The sequence below is a fragment of the Equus caballus genome, chromosome 9 (assembly GCF_041296265.1).
Source record: "Equus caballus isolate H_3958 breed thoroughbred chromosome 9, TB-T2T, whole genome shotgun sequence".
In the NCBI taxonomy this organism is placed as follows: domain Eukaryota; kingdom Metazoa; phylum Chordata; class Mammalia; order Perissodactyla; family Equidae; genus Equus; species Equus caballus.
Genome location: NC_091692.1, coordinates 53,802,399 through 53,828,042, shown reverse-complemented (window position 1 = coordinate 53,828,042; position 25,644 = coordinate 53,802,399). Strand labels below are relative to the sequence as shown.

General features: G+C 37.0%; 1 protein-coding gene across 2 annotated transcripts; it reads right to left on the bottom strand.

Moving 5' to 3' along the window:
* CIBAR1 (CBY1 interacting BAR domain containing 1) lies at positions 1-25,353 on the bottom strand. 2 transcript variants are annotated; one of them, XM_023648687.2, is made up of 9 exons: positions 25,079-25,237; positions 24,297-24,531; positions 21,925-21,993; positions 20,826-20,927; positions 18,159-18,164; positions 16,585-16,689; positions 8,660-8,773; positions 3,325-3,444; positions 1-1,242 (listed from the first exon to the last, which is right to left on the bottom strand). In XM_023648687.2, exons 1-9 carry the CDS (start codon positions 25,102-25,104, stop codon positions 1,156-1,158), a joined length of 864 nt encoding a protein of 287 aa, XP_023504455.1. In that variant the 5' UTR covers positions 25,105-25,237; the 3' UTR covers positions 1-1,155. The 2 variants fall into 2 exon arrangements, with proteins under 2 accessions (XP_023504455.1, XP_023504456.1); XM_023648688.2 differs by lacking the exon at positions 8,660-8,773 and having other exon boundaries at positions 25,079-25,353.
* Between the last annotated feature and the right edge of the window lie 291 nt (positions 25,354-25,644).

Below are 25,644 nucleotides of genomic sequence, written 5' to 3'. Positions count from 1 at the left end.
TTTCTTAAGAATATCAGTTTATTTAGGGTTCTAAAATGTTTTGGATATTTTTTTTAAAAAGTACTGAAGTAATTAGGACCATTCTTAGGAAGCAGTACTTTGTTAAGAACAGAACCATAAATAACAAAGTCAAAAAAGCTTTCTAGAAAGTCTGTCTTTTTCTGTTATGAATAACTGCTTTTTGTGGTTATCCCAAATGATTTTATAAATTTGATAATTTTTATATGCCTGACTGGGATCCATGAAATAACAAAAGTATAATTCCCCATCCAAAGAAAAGCATCAGACATACTGAAAGGCTATTAAATTGTTTTATATTTTTAGGAATAAAAGTGACTATAAACTTTCATTAATTACATGGTAGTTTGGTAAAATTTTTATAGAATTTTTAATGATTTATGGTTTTCCATGACAGTTTCTTTTCTTAGGCAACAGTCCACCAAATTACAGCTTTCCAAAAGTTGTAATACCATGGTAAAATGCTTTAGTATGACAGCAGTCTCAGGTTAAAACTGGAATCAGGCTGAATGTGACTTTCCTTTTAAAGCTAAAATTTATGCTTTACACATAGTTGTAAAATACTGATATCCTAGGGTCCCATTAATTTTAATCAAGAGTGATTACACTCTTGTTGAAAAGTAAATTTACGTATCAATGAAACTGTATGTTATTGTAAAAGTGAAAAGAAAAAGGAAAAAAGAAAATGTCTTTTTGATTAAGTCTTTATGGAATAGAATTTGTATTCAATCAGAATGACTATCTAGGACCCTTTTCTGGTGATGAAAGAATGGTATCTTAACCTAAAAGAAAAAAGTGGAATTGTTAGATCTTTTCTTTTGTCATCTGCTTACTATTACAACCTCAACTAGGTATAGTGCATTAATATGAAATAATTTTGAAATATATCATCTTTTTAAAAAAAATGGAACCTGTACAAAAAAGATCACATATGCTAGATAGGATGTTGAAATGAAAGGTGTGTAATATTTTTTAAAACCTTCATTTTGGTCAGCATAAAATTCCTTTAATTATTTTTCCATTTCCAGTAGCGTTTCATTTTGAGGTTTAAGCTATCAGGCCAGTTTTATAACTCAGTAATTCTGGATTCCAGGTTATTTGAGATGAAAATGGAAATGTGACGTTTACTTAAGGAAATTAATTTTCTTCTTCTGTAACATCTAAGTCTTCATCTTCATCATCATCATCTGCTTGTTGATCCTTTCTTAGTCGACAGGTGGACACCTGTTAAAAGTTAACACATTTTAAAAAATACTAAAATATATTTTTACATGCTTAGTATCTTTTTTAATATGCCCTTATAAAGAAATGTCCGTAAGTAATAATTTTTAGTAATGAAAATTTCCTATGAATTACTGTATTTTAAAGTTGAAAGTAGTCTCAGTTTTTTCATTCATTTATCATGTTATTTTTTGAATAAAATGTGAAATTAACCATTTGATTGTAGTTGGATACCAGTACTTCAATAACAAGTACTTTAAGAGAAAGTAGAGTCTCAGTATACTACGAATGTCAAAAATATTTTAGGCTGAACAATTCTTGGGTCAGAAAACAGGTATCTGAGAATCATCAAAGGGATGGGAAAACACAAGGATATTTGAACTAGGCAGTTGAAATTTGGCTTTAAGTCTTGACTGTTGCTACTTGGGTCATCTTGCTTCAAATCTTTCTGAGGGTGTTTCTACCTCCCAGGGGACATTTGGCAATGTTGGAGACAGTGCTGATTGTCACAACTGGGGGTGTGTGTTTGTGTTACTGGCATCTTGTGGGTAGAGGATAGGGATGTCGCTCAACATCTTTACAATGCACAGGACTCCCCTCCTCCACACAGCCTGCCCTGTACCAAATTATCTGGCTCAAAGTCAATAGTGCTGAGGTCGAGGAAACCCTGGAATAATGTATTCCAAAGTGCTACAGAGATGTTAGCTCACTTAGCTCTAAATAGTCAAACAAAACTTTGTATGTACTATAACACTAGATTTATGGAATTTATGTGCAAGGCACTTAATGGTGGAATAATAAAAATAATTTGGTTAGGGGGAGAGATGCATAAATATAAAGTAGTAAATAAATGGTTAGAGGAGAATCAAATGAAAATAGAAGGTATTGGATCAAATTTACCTAAAAGTTATATTTTGAAAATATTTTGCTCAATTTTAAATTTGGAAGGTTAAATACGAAAAAAGGCATCTCTCTAGATCAGGAGTTGGCAAGCTATGGCCCAGTTTGCCTCCTGTTTTTGTAAGTAAAGTTTTATTACAACAGCCATATTGATTTATTAATGTATTGATTATGGCTGCTCTTAGTTGGGACAGAGACCATATGGCCCACAAAACCTGTTATTCTCTTTGTGGCCTCTTAGAGAAGAAGGTTGTTGAGCCCTTCTTGTTCTAGATACTAGGTAACTGTGACTTTCTGGATATAGAAGAAATGAGAAAACTGGCTCTTTACCTAAAAGATCTCTGCTTCTGGATCTATGATAATGTTCGGCAAAAGCCCTTTTTAGGTATAATTTCCAGTAAGTCATGATAGTGAGATTTATACCCTCAGCAGTTTGACCTCAGAATCAGTGCTCTTCATACTATTTGTTGGTAGTACCATTGAGTTGATTCTGACTCCTGGCCACCCTGTGTACAGCAGAGTGGAACCCTGCCTGGTCTTTTTGCACTATCCTCTCACCTTCCGGTGCTACATCAGACAATGCTTTGCTGCTATTCAGAGGGTTTTCATAGCCAATTGTTTTGGAAGTGGGTGGCCAGGTCCTTCCTAATCTGTCTTAGTCTGGAAGCTCTGCTGAAAGCTGTCCACCCTGAGTGACCCTACTGGTATTTGAAATACCAGTTGCCATGCTTTCAGCATCCCAGCAACTCGCAGCTGCCAAAGTATGACAACGGACAGACAGGAGGTGTGGTGTTCTGACCAGGAAATGAACCTGGGCCACAGCAGTGAGAGTGCCAAATCTTAACCACTAGACCACCATGGTTGGTTTTTCATAGTTCAGAGAAATCTAGATTAGAAATCTCGATTAGCATTCTTCTGTCCTTTCCACCTCTGCTCTCAAGTATTCTGCTTTGGAGAGTAATATGTATTACAATATACGAGATTATATAAGAAATAACAGCTGCATCTACTACAGTTTTGTCATTTCACGTAAGGGTAAGAACAGGAGCTGCACCTAATAGAATTTTCTGTCATTTTATGTGAAAGACGGTAAGTTACATGAGGTCATATGACTTAAGGGAAACATTTTTAGTATTGAACAAAGGCAGCAACTCAAATTGCTTTAGATTACTGTTTCTAGCTCACCTGTCCTGTTCCAGATACACACTTAGCTGACAGTGATCTCTGAAGAGGTGACTTCGAATTTGCTCTTACGATATCTAAACGAGATGAATAATCTGGTGGATACAGAGAATTTCGGAAAACCTGTTGCAATGATAAAACAACATTATAGGTAGATGGTAAACAATGGAAATCTAGAAAGCCATGTTAAGTTCCTCTTTAGTTAAGATTTTTTTAAAGCAGCCTCCCTTCCCCGGGGCCAGAATCTCAATTATTTATTGTAAATGTAAAACAAAAATTTAAAAAATACAAAAACATTTTAAGTTGGAAAGATGAAAGCTCAAAAATCCTATTTGAATCATGTAAGATGATGGTGGGTCCTGAAGCAGTCACTTCAGAACTTTTGCTGGGGCAATGTGAAAGTTCTTACCCTCAAAGAATGCAAGCCAGTAGGGAGGTGCAAGTCATAGCTCTGATTCTTTCTGTTCTGCTTATTTTCCACTGACTGATTTAACTTCAGTGCAGTACGTTTATGGTACATCACATACGAGTAAATTGGAGCGACTGTAATTTATTGATTATAGTCTCACTAGGATTTGGAATGTCATCGTCAGTTCTTTTTCCTTAAAGCAGCAGTTCCCAGTCTGACCACTTTCTTAAGCCTCCCTATCTATATCTTATCTTTTCTCCCATTTCTCTAACATACAGACCAACAGGTAAAGTTATCAGATGTTAATTTCTTCAGCTTCCCTCTTTTTCCTCAACTCTTCACCCCACTCTTTTCTTTTTTTAAAGCAAACGTCATTCTCATTCTTCCCAAGATGCATTTTTCCTTCATCCAAAACTTCAAACTAAACCAACAAACAAAAGTTTTCTTTCTCCACAGGTTCTCTCCCCCAGCAAACAAGCTCAAGATCAATGTTTTTTAAAAAAATTACTTCAAGGTTCAACTTCATTCTTTAAAAAACTCAAATATTCTACTTCTCCATTCATCTGTCAACAAACTAGTTAGGCTTTCATCACCTTCCACTGAAATTGCTCTTGCCAAAAATCACCAAAGTAATCTTTTTGTCTTTCTCTTCACTGACCTTGTCCTGAAACTTCTTTTCCACGTATGCCATCACTAAACTCTTTTCATGTGCTACGTGCCCTATTTCTTCACATCTTTTCTATTGCTTACACCTTAAATATTTTTAAAGGGTTTCCCTTAGGCCACTTTTCCTTTTTTGATACCTTCCTTTGAAAGGTCTTATCTACATGGTGTTTAATGGTTACCCTTCAACCAGTACTCCACAGACGGTCTTCTTAGAGGCATATTTATGCTTCCAACTACATTTTGTTCTCTTAGACCAGCATGTCCAACAGGACTTTCTGAGATGATGGAAATACTTGCTGCTCTGTGCTGTCCAAAGAGAACACATATAGCTACTGAGCCCTTGAAATGTGGTTCATATGACTGAGGAACTGAATTTTTATTTTCAATTTAACCTTAAAATGCCACATATGCCTAGTGGCTACTATATTGGACAGTATAGCTCTAGATTCATCTTTACAATGAAAGACATTACCATACACTTAGCAGACCAGGCTAGAAGCCTGGGCATTCTCCCTATATTTCTCACCTGAGGTACTTCTATTTTAATTTATTAACTCTACACATCTTTCCTTATACCTTACTTAGAATTGTCTTACTAAAATATGATTTCTCTATTAAAAAAGTTTGTGGCTCCTGACTACCCAGAGTCCAAATGCCTTAGGTGACATCCAAGGCTTAAGATCACCAGACCTACCCATCACTCTTCACTTCCAGCCTATATACAGAACATGTTATACTCTGTCTTTGGATGCTGATTCCCCAGCCTGGAATTCCAGCAAACTTACTCATTCAAGAGCTGAGTCAAATGCCATCTTTCTTCTGCCTTCCTGTATTCTCTAGTCAGTAGCTCCTGTTCATACCCTCAGTACAGCTGTCATCTCACTGTTGTGCAATTACCTATCTGTCCCCACAACTAGTTTTAAGTTCCTTTGGAGCAAGGAGCCCTGTTTTATCTTTGCAATTCCTCCCAGTTTAAGAGAGTCACTTGGTAAATAAATGATAACGATATGAACTTAATCCCCATGTTTTGGGGAAAAAAGGAGACTCAAAACTAGGGAATGTCTCTACACATTTCTTTAAACCTTAGAGACGTGCAGGACGCAAAAGGAATCAAGGGATGAAACTTAACATGAGAGGGCAATTCAGGCATGCTAATTAGGTTATTTAACGGGTTACTGAGGACCCAATCATATTTTGGTGCCCGACATGGAACACTGGCATCATGGTATGATATAAAAACTAGACGACTTATTCATCCACTGGTATTTTTAAGGGAGGTATTTTTGTCTTTTAACTTTTCCAGCAAAGACGAAGTTAAAAGTGGGAAATGGAAGACAACATACAACCCTTGGGTTGAAAGTCTAAACCAGTTAAATATTAAAATTTATTTCTTACTGCAAAACAACAGATTTACAGAAATATTAGTTTACTGGCAATAATGCATTTTTCAATATGGTCCAAGATCTCTTCTAGGAATGAGTCTCAAGATGTGAATATGCTCTGAAGTGATTACACAGAGGTGATCTTTTGAAGGGGAAAATGGGCCTGGCAATACTTTTTCTGTGAAGAACAAATAAGGTAAGATGGTTTGTGATAATACCTAGATGCCTAACTGCAAAAAAATAGCTGCTGCCAGAATAAGTCTCAGCTGCAAAAAATTAGCTGCTGCCAGAGTAAGTCTCAGCAGTTCTCATAAAGCACAGACTACCTAAGAATAGCAAGTTATTTCTCTACCCCTCTGCATATTTTCTCTACTTCTTTCTAAGAAACCTTGTATTTAAAGGATTCTTCCTCTTCTTGGTACCTAATTGATAAAATTTTACTCCCCTGGTCCCACAACTCTCCCCAGACTGCTCTCCTCTCCACAATTTCTATATGGCATAATAGTAACAGCTTACGTCTATAACTCATTATGCCCCAGGACCTCTCCATATCAATCTGTACCCTCCACCTCAAGTTGTTGCCAGGCATCCTCCTATTCATTCCTCAAGCTTCTAATTAAGAAATCATTCTTTTATTCTCCAGACTAGTATTTAGAATCCTGCATCACATAAACTCACAGCACACTATATTTCTTCTTTATGGGACTGGTCACATTATAAAACTTAAATAGTTCCAAAGTATATTTTTTTAATGTCTGAACTCCCTGGTAGATTTTTAAGTTTCTGCTTTGACAACTCAGACCATTTCTAACTTAGAATGCTAAATTCTCAGCACTCAAAATGGGGCCTGGCAATATAACAGGTGCTCAATAAACAGTTGATGAATGAACATTTTATGAGGTAAGTACTAGAAGTCTCTACATTTTAGAGATGAGGAGGCTCAAGTGTGAAGTTCACTGCTCAATATTGCCCCACTAGAAAGTGGGGAAGTTGATACTCAAAAACATCTACCACACAGCCCTGAGATTTTTAATTTTTTATAAGTCTCTCCTCCCACAAGCTACCTAGCTAGTTGATCAGGAGTAGTAAGAGAAGTTATAAAAGAAATGGTGTGACAAAAACGATACCTAGGATCTCTGGAATGAGAAGGAAAATCCTAGGGCCCAAAGGGCTTGAAGGAACTGTAGTATCAGTTAACAAATGTCATGTCAAGGTTATTGGAAAAAGGAGAATGAAAATACTTGTAAAAGGGACTCCAATCTTGTGGGAAAAGTGGGGGATCAATTTTGAACCTGACACTCAATGCAGGAAATGGTTCATGTCACTCGTCAAGAACCACACTTCTGGCAGTACAGTGCAGAGAGGGTAAAAACAGTGTCTGTAGTCAGACTTTTGGGTTTGGCTCTCAGCTACATTACCTACTAGCTATGGGACCCTCTAGGAAATTTCTTAACCTCACTGTGCCTCAGTTTTCTCATCCATGGAAAAGAGGACAATAAGTTCTTTTATCAAAGTTGATAGAAGGATTAAAATAATAGAATTAAAATGCATAGATCAGTAGTTGGTCCAAAGTAATCACTCTATAAACGTCTGCTATTTTTATTATTTTACAAATGACAGATAAAACCTTAATAATCTATTTTTAAAAAAAGAGGACATGGAAAGGAATGAAAATTAAGAAACATTAGCTTTAGTATTTGGAAGGAATGGACACTTAGGAAGCCATCTATTGACAGAGAGTTAATAGCAATATGATAATGTATGGATAACATGTAAAACTGAGATCAGGTTTTGGCATTGGAAAACAGATATACACATACTAAAACATGTACCTTTCTTCATTTTAGTCAAGCTATAATCTGCTTTTACTGAATTAAGTTTCCTGGAACCAGCAGAGTAGTGGGAAGGCCTAGGGGATCTCTTTATGGATAGCGAAGTTAGTAAAAAAAAAAAAAAAAAAAAATTGAGGTAATTTTCAAAATTGTCAAATGGCAGACATTCCAAAATTCTATCACTTATTAATACAGAATTGTGGTTATATCTTGAGAGTCCATGGGTGTTTTCACTTCTACTGTGGAGATAATATGGACAAAGTATGTCTTGGCTCTTTGATCTATATCAGCAAAAATACTCCTGTGTCTTTTTTCCCTCTTTTGGAAGGTAAGAGGGCAGGACATTTACTCTTCAGATGTGCTTGTTGAAGCTAGGCTTTGATATTTAATTGCTCTAATGTTAGCTGGCCAATCAGATTTATTTGCATTTAACTATCAGTACAAAACAAGCCTTATATATAAACCTACATTTATTTCATAGCTTACTGACTAAGTCACACAAAACTGGTTAGAATCCTGATTTTGCTATTTCCTAGCAAGGTGGCCAGGGGCAAGTTAAGTTACTTAAAGTCTCCAAACCTGTTTCGGTAGTTCTGTACAACTACAGGAAAAATAAATAAATTGCTGTAAAATGAGAATAATAATAGCATCCACCTCACAGGATTGTTTGAGGAGTGAATTAAAAAAATGCATATAAAGCTTTGGGTACTGGGCATGGCATAAACACTCAAATGTTAGTTCAAATCAATATACGTTATTTTTAGCACACTTAAGTGATTATATCACCAGTCAAAATGATACAGTATTTCATGTAATGGCTTTAGATTATATTTTACTAGCTATTAATAAATTAACTCTTGGAACTTTACTGTGGTTAATTTGAAAAGTTAAAAATAAATAGAAAATCGTAAAAGTTCAGCTATTTGGGGCTGCACACAATAACACATCCATCGTAGTGTTCTAATTTAAGATTATTTGACCCACGAAAACTAATGCTCTTTTAAACATTTCCATATTAACAGAAAAACTGAGCTTAGACATAGTCCTACCTCTAAATCTTCTTCTTCATCAATCTTTTGTATATTTTGATAGGCAGCAGTGTAGACTTCTAAAGCTTTGCCATGAAATAACATTTCGATAGTGATAAATTCTGAAAATATAGTCTAAAAAAAATAAAGATTTGAATTTAAACAATCATAAAAATGGCTTTGTGAATTTAGTAAATTTATTCCTTACTATAGTCTTGGCTTTTTACGCAATACCGAGGTGTGTTTTCTACAGGATACATTAAGTACAAAAGACAACTGGAATAAAAATAGCTTCAAAGACCTGTAGCAGCCCTTCAAATTATACAAAGTGTTTCCTATCTCACCATTTACTTCCCTCTTATTGTTCTAGTCAGTTCTTCCATTTATAACTTGTAATTGACATTTGTGATTAAAAAAGATCTGACTTCAGCATATGTCATTATGTACTATTACCACATGCCTTATGTATTAGATAAAGCAGCTCAGTTCAGAAGCTGGTATTTTAGCAACTCCAACTGATGTTTAAAGAATAGAATGCTTTTTAGACAGGAGTTATATCCCATCGTATTTCTCACTATATGTTACTTATCTTCTCTAATCACGAAGGGATTCCTTGGTAATAATGACATTCCTACCACTGATAACAGCACCATACATTAGCATAGAGCATTCCAGTTTACAAACATATGACTTGCCCAGTGTTGTTCACAGCTAGAATGTTGAGACTTGGATCTGATTCTTCAAAGGTTATAGCTCTTGCTCACTGTACTGTGCCGTTCTTGCTGGAATCAATCATTTTCTTCACAAATAAACTGTGCAGGTAAACTCTTATGAGCATGATGACAACTTATGATAAGGAAGATCATGAGCAAGGAGAATGAATGAAGATGTGCATGTTGATCTAAGCAGGGGTGAGATAATGGAAGGCAGGGAAAGGATACAGACCAGGCACGTTTTCAATAAAATAGGATCTTATCCTTTTGTTAATTATTTTGTCCCTTATCAAAAATAAAAAATTAGAGTATTAATATAGAGAGAAGTGGGGAGAATGAGAACAAGGGAGAAAATACTCAAGCACTGTCCTTAAAAGAGAAAGACAGAAGAGATGAGATAGGCTAAAAGGCAACAGTCAAATACCCATTTCCCTTCATTCCTGCTTTCCTGTGGTGACCACCCATATAGGAGCAGTCCGGCACTTTGGATGGTAGCCATACAGATATCCCTCAGTATTCCATGATTTTTTTCCCCTCCATCTCTATTCTTTCTTAAGGATTAGAAAAATATTTAAGGGAGTACTAACAGGTTTTGGATCACTACTCAATGGAAACAGAGCTGTAGTTGACAGTACCCCTTCTGGGCTGCCAAGCACATATGTTGGTTTAACTGTAAAGATGGGGCTCTGGGATAAGAGACTTATAACTATGACTAACAGTGACCCTTACTATCACTTCATATAGGTCACAGAGGGCTCTGATATACTGGCAACTGACTACACTAATAAACAGCATTATGCCAAGATACAATTTTGGATTTCACACCAAGAATCTCCAGATACCAAGGAATACCTGAGAAGTGGAATGGCTTTTGGCTAGGGCTGGGACTTACTCTCTTAACTGTCAGTCTTCCTAAGATAGTTGGCTAGCTAGAAAGGACTCAAGTGAAAATAAAGTTAGATATCTACCTTAAACCATATGCACAAACTATCAGATAAAATATTTAAATATTTTAAAAATCATACAAATATTAGAAGAAAATATAAGCAAATATTTATATAATCTTGAAGAACAAAACAACTTTTCTAAGTGTGATGCCAAGGCAGAAATGAAGACCAATAGATTTGGCAACAAAAATAAAACTTTAAGGTGGCAAAAACATGAGGGCCGGCCCCGTGGCTGAGTGGTTAAGTTCACGGGCTCCGCTTCGGCGGCCCAGGGTTTTGCTGGTTTGGATCCTGGGTGCAGACATGGCACCACTTGTTAGGCCATGTTGAGGTGGCGTCCCGCATGCCACAACTAGATGGACCTACTACTAGAATATACAACTATGTACTGGGGGGATTTGGGGAGAAAAAGAAAAAAGAAAAAAAGAAGATTGGTAACAGTTGTTAGTTGAGGTGCCAATCTTTAAAAAAAAAAAAAAAGTGGCAAAAACACACCTTCAGCAACAAAATGGAAAAATACATTTGCGACATATCTTCTCTTTAATATAAATGGTTAATTTTCTCAATATAAAGAAATTTTACAAATTAGTAAGAAAAATGCCGGGGGCTGGCCCCGTGGCTGAGTGGTTAAGTTCGCGCACTCTGCTTCGGTGGCCTGCTGTTTTGCCCGTTTGGATCCTGGGCGCGGACACAGCGCCGCTCATCAGGCCATGCTGAGGTGGCATCCCACATACTGCAACCAGAAGGACCACAACTAGAATATACAGCTATGTACTGGGGAGCTTCAGGGAGAAGAAGAAAAAAAACGATTGGCAACAGATGTTAGCTCAGGTGCCAATCTAAAAAAAAAAAGAAAAATGCCAACACTCAATATAGGCCAAGAACAAATGTAACTTACTAAAGAATAAAATGTCATTAAATATATGAAAAAATATTCTGCCTCAACAGTAGTAATAATGTACATTAAGATGATACTGATTTTTCACCTATCAGATTGGCTATTATTAACAGTATTCATCGTTACATTGGGATGCTCATGCAGGGTTTTGTAGGAATGTAAACTAGTTCAAGCTTTATGGACAGAAGTTTAAAAATAGGTATCAGAATTGAAAATGTATGCTCTTTGAATAAGAAATGCCACATCTGGTCATTTATCCCAAAAGAATAACTGGGCCAGCAAAAAGTCTGATGTTCAGTGATGCAATGAGATGTAATTGCAAAAATAACCTAGATGTCCACCAATGAGGACTAGTTAAATAATATATCCATATAGCAAAATACTATGAGGACACCAAAAAGGATGATACAGATTTGTTTCTTAGCACAAATAAGTCCATGATACATTAAATTTAAAAAAGGGATGCTGGTCTGGTCCCATTTAAATATAACTATGGAACTAATAATATCACCTTTCTCATAAGGATGTTGTGAGGAGTAAATGAGTTTATCCACATGAAATGCTTAGAATGTGTGACACAGTCAATGCCTAAGAAATGTTGTTATTATCACCATATCTCTTGTGTATAAATGCATAGAAAAAAAAATCTGGAAGGATGTAAACCAAAATGCTGATTATTTCTGAGTAGTGGGATTATTACATTTTTCTCAATAAATTTATGAAAAAAATTATGGTGATTTTATAAAAATAAAGCTATTAAAAATTAAATTTAGAAGATGTTTCTTACCCATGTCAGCTACTTCACCACATACTGAATTCCTGCCCCTATCTGTTCCAAGAGTGACCCCTGGTCAAGATCCTTTTTGTAGGTCTGAAATTCCCTTGACATACCATGTAACATGACTTTTCCTATTACATGGGAAGCTAATGGGATTGCGATTTTTCTTTGACATTCTATAAACTAAGTTTCATACCGACTTTTCTCAAATTTTTTGCAAGGTTCCTGTGAAAAGTCTTTGTCTAGAAATTGTGCTACCTTGCTGATTAATGCTGCTAACAAAAGTCAGATGGACTTGTTGATTAAACCCCATCTCAAACACAGTAATACAGTTATGACTAGTGCCCACTACTGGCAATCATTTCTGGCCCCATGGAGGTTGGAGAAGGAGCCAGAAGCTCTACCCCCATCTGAAGCAGTAGCCTGATAACAGGTAAGAATAAGAATGTTCTAAGTCTGGTTCTTCCAAAATATGAATGGCAGCAACAATATTCACTTTTCCAAGAATTTGTCTCACAAAAACATTTGTGAGACATGCTAAAATTAACATGGCAATATCTGAATATTGCTTTTATTAGAAATAAGGGAGGGGGGCGGCCCAGTGGCACGTTGGTTTAGTTTTCATGTTCTGCTTTGGTGGCCCGGGGTTCGCCGGTTCAGATCCCGGGTGCTGGACATGGCACCATGAGGCAAGCCATGCTGTGGCAGGTGTCCCACATAGAAAGTAGAGGACGATGGGCATGAATGTTAGCTCAGGGCCAGTCTTCTCAGCAAAAAGAGGAGGACTGGCAGCAGATGTTAGCTCAGGGCTAACCTTCCTTGAAAAAAAGAAGGGGGCAGTGATGTAACCCTTTTTGACTAATCTTTGAAGCTTTTGGTATGGGATTTGTGCATCCCTCTTTATCATAAAAGATCTCAAATGAGGCCTCATGTGGAAAAGAAACAATCTGACGGTGAGGAGGAAAGATATACAGGAGATTCAGAACCCTCACAGACTCTGGTATTGATCTCTGGAACTCCCATTTCTGGGAAATTGCTAGAGTCATGGGGGCCTGCATTAAAAGTGTGGGTTGTCACAGATGACATGATCTTGTCTGTAGAAAATCCATGGAAATCTATACTAAAAAACTATCAGAGCTAATGAGTTCTGTAAAGTTGCAGGATATAAGATCAGTGTATAAAAATCAATTGTATTTCTGTACATTTGCAATGAACAATCTAAAAATGAAATTAAGGAAACAATTCCATTTATAATAGCATCAAGAATTATAAAATACTTAGGAAAAAGTTTAAGAAAAGCAGCATAAAATTTATACTATGAAAACTACAAACATTGTTAAAAGAAATTAAGGAAGATTTCAATAAATGGAAAACCAGTCCATGTTCATGGATTGGAAGACTTAATCTTAAGATGGCAATACTCCCCAAATGGATCTATAGATTTGATGCAAACCCTATCAGAATCTCAGCTGACTTTTTGATAGAAACTGATGAGCCAATTCTAAAATTCGTATTGAATTGCAACAGATGATCACAAAAAAAGCAATCCTAAAAAAGAACAAAGCAGAAGAATTCACACACCCTGACTTTAAAATTTATTACACAGCAATGTTAATTAATCAAGACAGGGTAGTACTGGCATGAGGATAGACAGATCAATAAAAGAACAAGAGTCCAGAAACAAAACCATGTCAACTGATTTTCAACAAGGGCACCAAGACTATTTATGGGGAAAGAACAGTTTCTTCAACATGGTGCTGGGACAACTGGATTGTCACATGCAAAAAAATGAAGATTAACTTTTAGCTCACACCATATATAAAAATTAACTCAAATGGGTCAAAGACATACGTAACAACGAAAACTATAAAACCATTAGAAGAAAACATAGGGGTAAATATTCAGGATCTCAGATTCGGCAATGGATTTTTAGATATGATGACAAAATCACAAGCAACAGAAGAAAAAATAGATAAACTAGACTTAATCAAAATTAAAAACTTTTGTGCTTCAAGGGACACCATCAAGACAGTGAAAAGAACCCACAAATGAGAGGAAATAATTGCAAATTATATATCTGGTAGGGACTTGTATCTAGAATATATAAAAACTCAATACAACTCAATAATAAAAAGACAACCCAATTAAATATGGGCAAAGGATCTGAACAGACATTTCTTTAAGGAAGATGTACAAATGGCCAATAAGCATCAGCAGGGAATTGCAAACCAAAACCACAATGAAATAGCACTTAACACCCACTAGGATGGCTATAATGATAAAGTCTGATGAACAGCAAGTATTGGTGAGGATGCAGAGAAACTGGGACTCTCATGTAATACTGATGGAATGTACAGTGGTGCAGCCGCTTTGGAAAACAGTCTGGCAGTTTCTCAAATAATTAAAGACAGAGTTGCCATATCATTCAACAATTCAACTAGGTATATACCCAAAAGAAATGAAAATATATGTCCATACAAAAACTTGTACATGAATATTTATATAATTAATTATAATAACCAAAAGGTAGAAACAACCCAAATGTCCATCAACTGATAAATGGAAAAACAAAATGTGGTAATATCCATATAGTGGAATATTATTCAGCCATAAAAAGGAATGAAGTACTGATGCCTGCTACAATATGTATGAGCCTTGAAAGCATTATGCTAAGTGAAAGAAGCCAGTTAAAAACCATGTATTTTATGATTCCATTCATATGAAATGTTCAGAATAGCCAAATCCATAGAGACATGAGATTAATGGAAGTTGCTTAGGGCTGGGGTGGAGGGGGTCAGGGGAAGCAGGGGCTAAAGTGCACTAGGTCTCACTTTCAGATGATGAAAATGTTTTAAAATTCAGTGGTGATGGTTGCACATATCTGAACACACTAAAAACCACTGAGTTGTACATTTTAAATGGATGAATTGTATGGTATATGAATTATATCTCAATTTTTTAAAAACTAGGTTTCTTCCTGTCTTCCTTTTTTGTGTGATCATCAAGAGACTTCCCTCTTCCAGGGGCAAAGAGAAAAGTTTGGCAGCTCTTTTCTTCTCTGTGCACCCTCCATTATGCAGTCCCTCACTCCATGTCCTGTTGCTTCAGGAAATAGGCAGTAGGAATTGTAGTTGGGAATTTTGCACTCTTTCTGCCCCAGTTTTGTTATTGGTAATGCCAGGGAATTAAAAACACCTGTAGAGGTAGCCAGCATGCAGGTGGAACATTGAAGTGAACCCACCAAAGATCACAGGCACAGACTGCCATAGGTAAAGCAAATTTTGTAGGCATGAGGAACAGTGGTGGAGCAAGGACTCAGACTCCCACCACACTAAAGCAGCCGTCAGGTGGCAATGGAACCAGGCAGACCTCACAAGTCTCCATTCTCATCTTTCAGGTTAAAGCTAATTATTTTAATAACCTTCCTTCCTCTCTCTCTCAATTTAAGGAGGATGTCAGCAATTGTAAAATATTATACCCTGCCTATACTCTCTTACCTCAGTAAAAGGGTTTGTCTCAGGGCAGCTTCCTGAGATGCTCTTCGCGAATAGCAATCTACCATTACACAGCAGGGTGCGGAATGAATTGAGAGGCTTTAAAAAAAGAGTTTTGGTCTTCAGGACCTTTCAGTCTGGCTATCAAAAACATCAAAGTTCTGAAATGCTTTGAAACTATGATAGGAAATTTAAAAAAATAAACGGGGCAAATGAATGTTGTTTCATGGATTGTAGAGAGGAATGATATAATTAAGTAGTAGATAATACTTAGTTTATTGATAAGAACCTAACTTATGAAAGCAGGCCATTTTCTTTGTTAATGGTTGTAAAATGACAAAAATACTTTAAAGCTTGTTCCAGGAAAATTTGCAGTGAGCCAAAAGGGATCCTTAAATGATTTGTTTTAAAAGACATAATATGGTCACAAGCAATCCTCCAAATCTTTCCAAAATGCCTATGAAAAAGTCACTGAAGACCTTCTGAAGCACATGATCCCAAAAGTTTTAAATCTCCTACTTTGTTACAATACAATAAGGCAATTCTTCTTGTGACACCATATCATGGTGGATGCAAGTTTGTTTGGTTGGCTACTCTTAACCTACTTATTTAATAATAGGTAGTTATTAGAAAGCTTTATGGTATAAAAATTAATGATAGTCTATTATAATGGAAAGAACATATTTCTAAAATACATGATTGGTTTACATATCAGATATTTGGCTATGATACTTTGGGTAAGTTGCTGTATTTTTTATACAATATATGGATAACACCACCTTATTCTCATTAGGTTGCTGTAAAGATTAAAAGATAATTTGTGTAAAGTACCTGGAACAGTGCCTGATACATAAAACATACCACATGATAGCTCCTTTGATTAAATAGTATTTGTGATAAAAAGTTGACTATCTGGCCTCTGGTTGGGAATGTAGTCCCTTTACATACCATTGTTTCCATAAGAAAATAACATTTGATATATTTTTATTTATGATATCTTTTTCACACAGACTATGGCCTAAAAAAGTCAGAGTAATTTAAATTTTTCATAAATTTAAATAAAACAAAAACTAAGTTTAGAAAACATGTTTTAAACCTTAATAGCTACTTTATTACCTTTATATCCTTTATTTTCTGCTTTTCAAAATTGTCAATAGTTTCCTCCAGGTGACGAGTTGTTCGGGTAGCATCCATTGTAGCTCTCTGCAATTCGGTTTCTGCCTACAAAAGTATTCCCCAAACAAAGATACAAAAAAATCAAGTCAAAATCCACTCAACTGAGTCTATGTGTAAATGCTACCACTGCAGTACTGGCTTTTTGGCATAACAGTGTAAACTGTTCAATAATGTATTTACCACATGAGATAAAATGATCTATATAATTAGCACATGCAGAATAAAGAACTTTAAATCTACTAAGTGACATGATTCATAATCTCAAATAAAAGAAAACAAAATTTCTTCCCTTTCTTTCTACACAACCATTTTTTCCCTGTATCACCCTTGGATGATTTACTGTAAAACATTTTCTGTATTTTCTACTGCTTTTACCTATTTCGCTGTCTGTGCCACTATCCTTTTACTTCTCACTCTCTCTCCCCTTTAACCCTTTCTCCCCAAAAAAGAAAGAACCTGTGACTTAAGTACTTTCAATTTTCTATTTCTCCAAATGCATTAAATATTTCTAATTCTGTAATATCCCAGGTAGAAAAGAATATACACTAGAAATATTTATTCCAGCATGGGGTTTCTATTTGTATATTCTTATAAGCTAACAATATCATACTGTTACTATTTTGTTAATGCTTATTACAAAAAATATATATATAGTAACTAATAAATTAGCTGGCAAGTCTAATGCTTTGTTTTATATACTCTAATGACAAGTACTCATACTATCTAGATCTGTGTTGTACAGTCAATATGGTGACCGTTAGCCACAGGTGGCTATGTACATTTAAACAAGTTAAAACTAAATGAAAATTTAAAAGCTGGTTCCTCAGTTACTCTAGTTGCATTTCAAGAGCTCAACAGCCATATATAGCTAGTGGCTACAGTTCTATAAAGTGCAGGACATTTCTCGTCTAATGATGCATTTCTCTTAAAAAAGTATCTCATCCAGGGGCCGACCCAGTGGCGCAGCGGTTAAGTGCGCACGTTCCGCTTAAGTGGCCCAGGGTTCGCCGGTTCAGATATGGCACTGCTTGGCAAGCCATGCTGTGGTAGGCATCCCACATATAAAGTAGAGGAAGATGGGCACATATGTTAGCTCAGGGCCAGTCTTCCTCAGCAAAAAGAGGAGGATTGGCAGCAGATGTTAGCTCAGGGCTAATCTCCCTCAAAAAGAAAAAAAGTATCTCATCCTTTAGGACAATAGTTGCCCAAAAATATTTAAAATTTTTTGTTAAACAGTAACATAGAGATTTTAAAAGACGTAGTCCAATTTTCTTATTAAATTCTTTCTAATAAAGTTTCATTTCCTATGCTAGTATTGCATTTACTCAAAAGTATCACACATCATCATTCAATAGTTAATTCATGGGAAAAATCTGCATTTGTCATCAAAGTTTTGTGACATCATATTCTGACATTCAGCCCTGGCTCTCTTTTTCAAGAAAATGTAGAAATTGAAATAAGTAAAAGGGTTTACTATAAGGATCCATCTCTTGACACACCACTTTATTACCCACCTGTGACTGAAATTTTTCATAAAGGAAAAAATACATTTCAAAGAGAACAATTTGTTTCAATAAATTCAAATCATATACTCTTATAGAATTATATACTTTTGCAATTAGATTATACATTAATTACATATTTATATTGTATATACTCTTACAATTAGGTTAATTCAAATATACAATTTCAAGATACTAAGCATTTAAAAATATATTCATTTATACCTGCGTGTATATGTGTGTATATTTGCCATATAGGATGTAAAGTTTTTAAAAAACATACAAACTTTTAATCATAACCAGCAATCAAAACTAATACTCTGTACAGTTATTGGGCTTGGGATTTTTAAAATATAACTTCATCACAGGAAATTCAAAGTAAAATAGAGCTCCTTTAAAGATTTATTAGCATGAAAAAACTTCTCTTATTTGATGCATGTTAACCTTTTACTAATGATAGTATTCAAGCAGACTAATTTCCTAATACTGTCTATTACATGTGACTCACGCAATTCTTTACTTGTTTCTTCTTCCTTTTGACTTTTGTCTTTCCTCTCCCCATTTACTGATAGTTTCATTTTAAACTCTAGAAGGGTAAGTAGCGTTGGCTAAACTAGAAAAGAATGGGGAAGCATAAGCCACAGCTGGGACGTCTGTAACGTAATCTACCATCCTCTGGCAACTACTATCCATTTCTTGAAGTCTGAACTCCTTTTTACTTCAGCACAGCAACTCACCCAAAGTTACACAGCTATTTTTAGCAAAGAGGATACAGATTTCTATATCTTTCTTTTGTTGAAGATTCTTCAAAATCCTATAATGTCCCAATTTGAGTAGGAAATGCTTTTGATTGAAATACTAAGCTATGACTGAATTATCAGTATATTTAATCAAATTAGTCACAAGTGCAAAATGGCTTATAAAAAAGTGAGCCAGATTAGTGTTTTTCAAAATATGTTATAGGAAGCTTGTTCAGAAGCCACCAGGGGCCTTGAGGGCTGAACTGGCAAAGCCCTGGGATGATTCTTTACTCCATCTTCTGGGGCCAGGGCTATTCCATTATATTTTACACATTGAATTTTAATGTGCTTCTTTTGAATAGTCAGCTAAAATTTAAGGGTCTATCCTGGTTAATATTCTATGATGCTATGATTGAATATTTCCATATTTATACTGAATACATTTATATGTAGGGATTGTCTTTTATTTTCTAGTCTCAGGTCATTAAAATCCACTGAAGTCACAGAGCTTTCCCAGTGAGCATAGCAATTCACCGAGAGCAAGAATCTACTCAGTTGTTGCATTTCCCCACATGTGAATCCACAGACCTGCTTCATCTACCATAAGACACCTCCTCCACACCACTGTGTACAGCAGAGCCTCTAAGGCAGACTTAGGAATAGCTTCATTTCTGTGTTGAGTGTCCTTACTAATACTATCTCTGATTCAATCTTGCCAACCACTCAGGAGTCCAGATGTGACATTTTTTTTGCCTTTATACACTCTCCTCCAAACAAAACAACAAAATTTTCAACTCTGGCTTAATTCTTAAAAACTACTGACATTCCCTCACCTCTGCGTTTGTCCCTAGTTGTCAGTCATAACTTCTCCAGCAGTCTCTGGTTTCTCCAACTTGCTTAAAACCTAGACTCTGTAATCTCCAGTTGGTGGATCTTAAGCATCAACTACTGTCTAGCTGTTCCTGTTCCAGCCTCCAATGGGCAATCCCAGCCCTGTGGCTGCCCATTTTTGTTTATTACAAAGTTGGGCGTATGTACCTTTGGTCCAAAGGAAGGAGGACCAGGCAAGTGACGCAGCCCCAAATCACTGCTCAAGGGAATCCCCTCAGGAATGGAGGTGTTCTGGAACCTCAAATGCCCCCAAAGAGCCACTCCTCATGTGGTTTCTGGCTGAGCTGGGCAGTAAAAACCTTAAGGAAGTAGGAAGGAGACATAGGAAGGAATGGGAAAAAGAAGCAGCTGGATAAGTTAGTACTTTGTATACAATTGCACCTATCCCAGAGGCTCGCAATTAGCCAGGCACTATTTTCTCTTCTTTTGTTTAGTAATGAACAAGGCACGTTCTAATTTAAAAAACAGGCATTCTTAACAGAAGAACCTTGTTACAGTAGACACTGCCATATAGATCCTTTGTGTCCAGCTGTGGACCTCAATTATACTCTTCAATCTCCTGAGGGTCTTTGGCTGGAAGTCATATTGTGAGTTTCATGGTGTTTTTTTTTTCTTTTAAAGATGAAGGGAATTATACTGGGGAAAAAATGATTTTTCCTTCCTTTTCTCAAAAGCAGGGCAGAAAGGACATTGATACATTAGAATTAATAACAGACCTTTAAGTTAATTTTATAATTAATAGTCATCATGTGAAAAAAAATCTCAGAATTTTAGAATTTACTTTGTATAAAAACATCTACATTTATAAGTGTTTTATTTTTTGTATATCAATTGTGGAAAACAATAAAGGAGATTGAATTAGGTGGTGTATTCTCTTTAAAATTGGCTAATTTTTATAGTGAGAATTCATAAATGCATGCATTTCTTTTCAATCTTTATATTCAAATTCTGTACACATTTAAAAGTATAAATGCATAATTTCCATATATATATTTCATATTTCATACCTTACAAAACGTCTTTTTAAAGACCAAAATTCAAAGGATACAATAACATGTCGGTCAGATGGGTTTCGCTGACGTGTTCTTTCTAACTGAGTTAACTGTTTAGCTTCTCGATTCCTTGCTGTTAATGTTGCTTTGAGGTCATCCTGCAAATAAGCATTTTTTTGCTAATAAAAATCTGATTTAAGAAATAAAATACACACACACTGTTTTAAGAATGAGAGAACACTCCTTGTTTGATTCAGGCATTACCACAGCAATACTACTGCATAATTAGTGTGTGTCTTTGTGTGTGAGTGTGTGCACACGAGTGTTTAATATCGTCTCAAAATAATGACACAATTTCAACGCAAAACTATAACCATATATATGCGTATATATATATATATATATCTCTCTCTCTCTCTCTCACCACACACAAAATATCTTGATTGTGGTGGTAGTTACATGTGCATACACATTTGTCAAAACTCAATGAACACTTAAAATGAGAGGATTTTAGTGCATATAAATTATACCTCAATAAAGCTGATTTAAAAAATAGAACTTTAGGGATGTAATGTATAGCATGGTGACTATAGTTAATAATATTGTGTTGCATATTTGGAAGTTGCTAAGAGAATAGATCTTTAAACGCCTCATCACAAGAAAAAATAAATTTCTAACTGTATGGTGACAGATGTGAATTAGACTTATTGTGGTGATCACTGGACAATATATACAAATATCAGATCAATATGCTATACACTTAAAACTAATATATGTCAATTATACCTCAATTGAAAAAAATAGAATTTTGTCATACTTATTTTTAGTCATGTTATTGTCTGCTTTCAAACAAAAATACAAACTTATATTCATTTAGTAAAATGATTTCTGTCCATATATTCTTCATGACTATAAATATGACATATTTTAATGTTCCCATAATAAACAAAATAATGCTTTATGTTGCTATAGTAGTTTACTTAGTAAGCTCAATAAAAAATTTCATTCTCAAAGTTCTAAGAAATAATGCTTCAGAGTGTGTAAAAAGAATGAATAAACATTAATTTGTACTTTTTATTAAAAAGACAATTATCGGAAACCTCATACTCTTTGCCAGAATACCTAATAATAGAAGAAACAAATGAATTTACTTACTCGTTTCATTTTTACAATGGTTCCATAAGCTTTCAAAGGTTCAACTACTTTGGCTTCAAGTCGTTCAACCTATTGAAAATTATTATAAAATGTAACTGAAAAGCAACACATACATATCAAAATTTAAATTCTGAAATAAATCCTGTGCTGTTTAACTTGAACATCATTACTACACAGATTAATATTTTAAAATTTTTAGATTAAAATGTCACAGTTATCTTTATAAATAAAAGAATCATGAGAAATTGATAAGACAGAATCTAAACTCAAACACATTAAAAACTGTTACGCTATACAGTAACAATAAAAGCAGAAAAGCAGCTGGTGTGCAATATGACAAGAAAATGTCTCGGGTTTCCAAGGAGCTCATCCTTGCCACACCATCATCTCTGTATTACTTTTCTATCTTAAAGTAGTAGTTTTGGGGTAAGTTTTAAGACATCTCAAATTTTAATACAGCTTCCACTTTCAGTGTGTTTAGCACAGTGTTGGATACTTTACATACTTTATCTCCGAAATACAATATAGCCCAAGTTTCCAAATAAAAAAATCAAAGCTGAAAGAAATAGCTCATTGGAAACATTTAAAGCAACATAACCCTCAAAGGCAAAAAAGCTTAGAGACCACTGTATTAAGTGCAATTTTTTTCTGAGAAGCCATTTGTAGATTAGAAAAGCTTAGAGAACAAGATAAATGGTCTCAGGCTTGCTGAGTTGTCAAACAGTATGGTTGATCTTTCTTTTATTTAGAATTAAACAGTTTTTCTTAAACACTACAATTTTTATCATCACATTTTGAGTAATTCTTCTTTTACTAATAGCACTACTGAAAAGCACTGAAGAAAAGGATTTGCTTTAAAGGCAAGTATATAAATATAGCACACAAAAAATAAGACTTCGACAGTAAAATTTTCTTTTTCAGGATAGGTAATACAAGATGACACATATTTAAGTGTTTAAAATGAACATATATTACTTTTGTAGAAGGAAAAAGGCTTTTTTTGATGATACATGTTTATATAATCAGTGAGTACATTGCATATTGATTTTTCTTTAGTTTCTGTCAACAAAGTGCATATGAATGTTTCATTTTAAAAGATTTTAGGAAAATGAAGAAAATCAATTTCTCATTGAGCATTTAAATATTAGGAATCCTAAAATCAAAACCATGAATATTCAGGATAGTTTACTCTATACCATTTTGAATAATCCACACACTGACTATGCAGTGTGAGATCATCCACGTCTTTTTTCTGTTCTCCTTTTGGTCGCCCACCTTTTGCTAATTGTTCATTAGCACCTCCACTGTTTGGTAAGCAAGGGAAACAAAGAGGAGAACAAGTGTACATGAATTCACTTTGCTATTTGATAATAGCATAAAAGTTTCCTAGAAAGGGACATTGAAATTAGTGGCTAACACAGGATTTTAGGATTATCTGTGAGTATAAATTTTTGAAATAGTAAATCCCCAGTTATGTATAACTGAGAGTTGCTTATTACAGAAAAAACATCATATGACAAGAACCCAACATTTTCCCAAAAAGTACCTCTAAATATAATTACTACTCAAATTTCTGTATGAATAGCTGTAATAGGTTGGAAGATCATTATCCTCATTTTGTTTTTGTGGGGTTTTTAAATCAAATTTCTGTTTCAGGCTTTAAAAAAGGATCAAAAGCACTGATGAGAAAAGCAGCAATGCAGCTCTAACTGGACAACTTCTTACAAATTAACTTGTCTCTTGACATCTAATGTAAATATAAACGAAGTATTTATAAGGTATTAAAGGAAAAAATGGACTTTTAGAAAGAAAACAATTACAAGACCACCTTCTTCCCTCGCCGGCAAAGCAAAAAAACTCCAAAAGTTTCACTGCTGGTTTGAATCGATGATATAAACCAGTTCCTTTTTTTTTCTTCAATGAACATTGGTCAACTTTCCAGAGCAGGGAAGCAGCAAGGATCTCTTGTCCATTTATTACTTATTCACTCACATTACTATTCCCAACATCTTCCATCTCCACACATACTTTAAAATATACTTACAAGACACAAGTCATGCTCCTTTTCTTCCCCATGGGTATACTATGTTTACGCCCCCTGTAAATACTCACCCCTTGGCCAAAAGTTGGCAAAGGACGTGGAGAAATTCAGGACTTCAAGACACCCTAAAGTTTAGTTTGAAAACGGTAACATCACGGGAAGCTTCCCTTTAATAACTCTCTCAGTGTTACAGATTTGAAAATGTACGTTTATCATCAAGTGTGTGTTCGCCACTGCAGTTAGGTAGATTACAAGTGCAAGTCTTCAGGGTTCCCTCATCCACTACTTCAGGGCTCATTCACAACAATGACGCTGTGACCTCACTCCATACCTCTGCTTGTCGATAATCCTGAAGTTTGGCAAACTCATCAGCAAAGTTTTTCAGGCCCTGCTTTAAATTTGGGGTCTCCGTAGAGGCATACACGTTGATTTCATTCACCAGGAGGTCTGCTTTGTCTCGCAGTCTGGCAGTTTTCCGTACATAAGCAGCAAAGATTTGGCACAGCTCCCCAAAATGCTTCTCCACATTTGTCACAGCATCTTGCAGTTGTCTGGTTTGAGCGTCTCTAGAGAAAAAGGTGACACAAAACGCAAATCATTCTCATTAGAGAGGAGATGGCTTCCGTCTTCACGTTAATTTGATACGCAAACATTCCTGGGGCATTTCGCAGCTTCTGAGGCGCAAACCATCAACAATCCCACCATTTCCCGAGGCGAATACCCCTCCTCTAGCCTGGCCTCAATATCCCCACCGTGTAGGCGCACTAAGGGGCCCGGCTCCGGCTGGCCGCGCCGCTGCGAGGCGGTGGCTGCGAGGGCCGCTCCGCGCTGCGCGGCCTGGGCGCCCGGCTGCCCCCCAGGCATCTGCACCGCCCGCGGCCGTGCGGGGACCCGAGCCCGGCAGAGCGGGTGGGTGGAGCCGGCCCGGCCGCGGGCGGCCCCGGGGGCTTGCTGCAGCCCAGGGAGGTAGGCCCCAGATCGCAGCGGGGACGGTCCAGCCCTCGGCCCAGCGTCACGATTCGGCGCGGAAGCCCCACGGAGAAAGGCTCCACTTCTCCCACCCAAGCCCTCTCGTGTGGCGGGCCCTGAGCAGCTGGTGCCCGGAGCTGTTACCGGTTTTCCAAGACGCGCCTCAACATCTTGCCTCGCGCACGGCCAGGGCCCCAGGGCTGGGGCCCAACAACCGAAGCTCCTAGGCGCCCGGGCGTGCGCCAGGGCGCTAGCCGCCGCCGCCGGGAGCCCAAGAGCCCGCCCCGCGCGCCGCCGCGCCGACCCCGGCGTTTCTATGGCAACCCCGCGCGCCCCCGCGGTCAGAGCCGGCGGCGGCGGCGGGAGCGCGGCGGGGGGCTGGGGAGAGCGCGGGCGTGGGTGGGGGGGGAGCCGAGCGCGGGCGGGGGGGGGGCGGCCGAGCGCGGGCGGGGGCGGGCGCGAGCGCGGGCGGGGGGAGAGCGCGGGCGTGGGGGCGGGCGCGAGCGCGGGCGGGGGCGGGGCGGCCGAGCGCGGGCGGGGGCGGGCGCGAGCGCGGGCGGGGGGAGAGCGCGGGCGTGGGGGGCGGGCGCGAGCGCGGGCGTGGGGGGAGCGCGGCCGCGGCAGCGCTGGCGGGGGACCGGCGCGTTCGCCCGCGCGGTCCTGCCCCCCTGGCGTGTGTGGAACGTGGCGGAAGCCGGTGGCCGCTGCTG

What these genes read in the sequence shown, in the direction of transcription:
- CIBAR1 (XM_023648687.2), bottom strand. Translation starts at nt 25,104, where the DNA reads ATGTTGAGGCGCGTCTTGGAAAACCG. An exon ending in CCATTGTAAAAATGAAACGA is followed by an intron (nt 20,928 to 21,924) that starts GTAAGTAAATTC and finishes GCTTATTTGCAG; the next exon opens with GATGACCTCAAAGCAACATT. An exon ending in AGAAAATAAAGGATATAAAG is followed by an intron (nt 8,774 to 16,584) that starts GTAATAAAGTAG and finishes TATTTTTTTTAG; the next exon opens with ACTATATTTTCAGAATTTAT.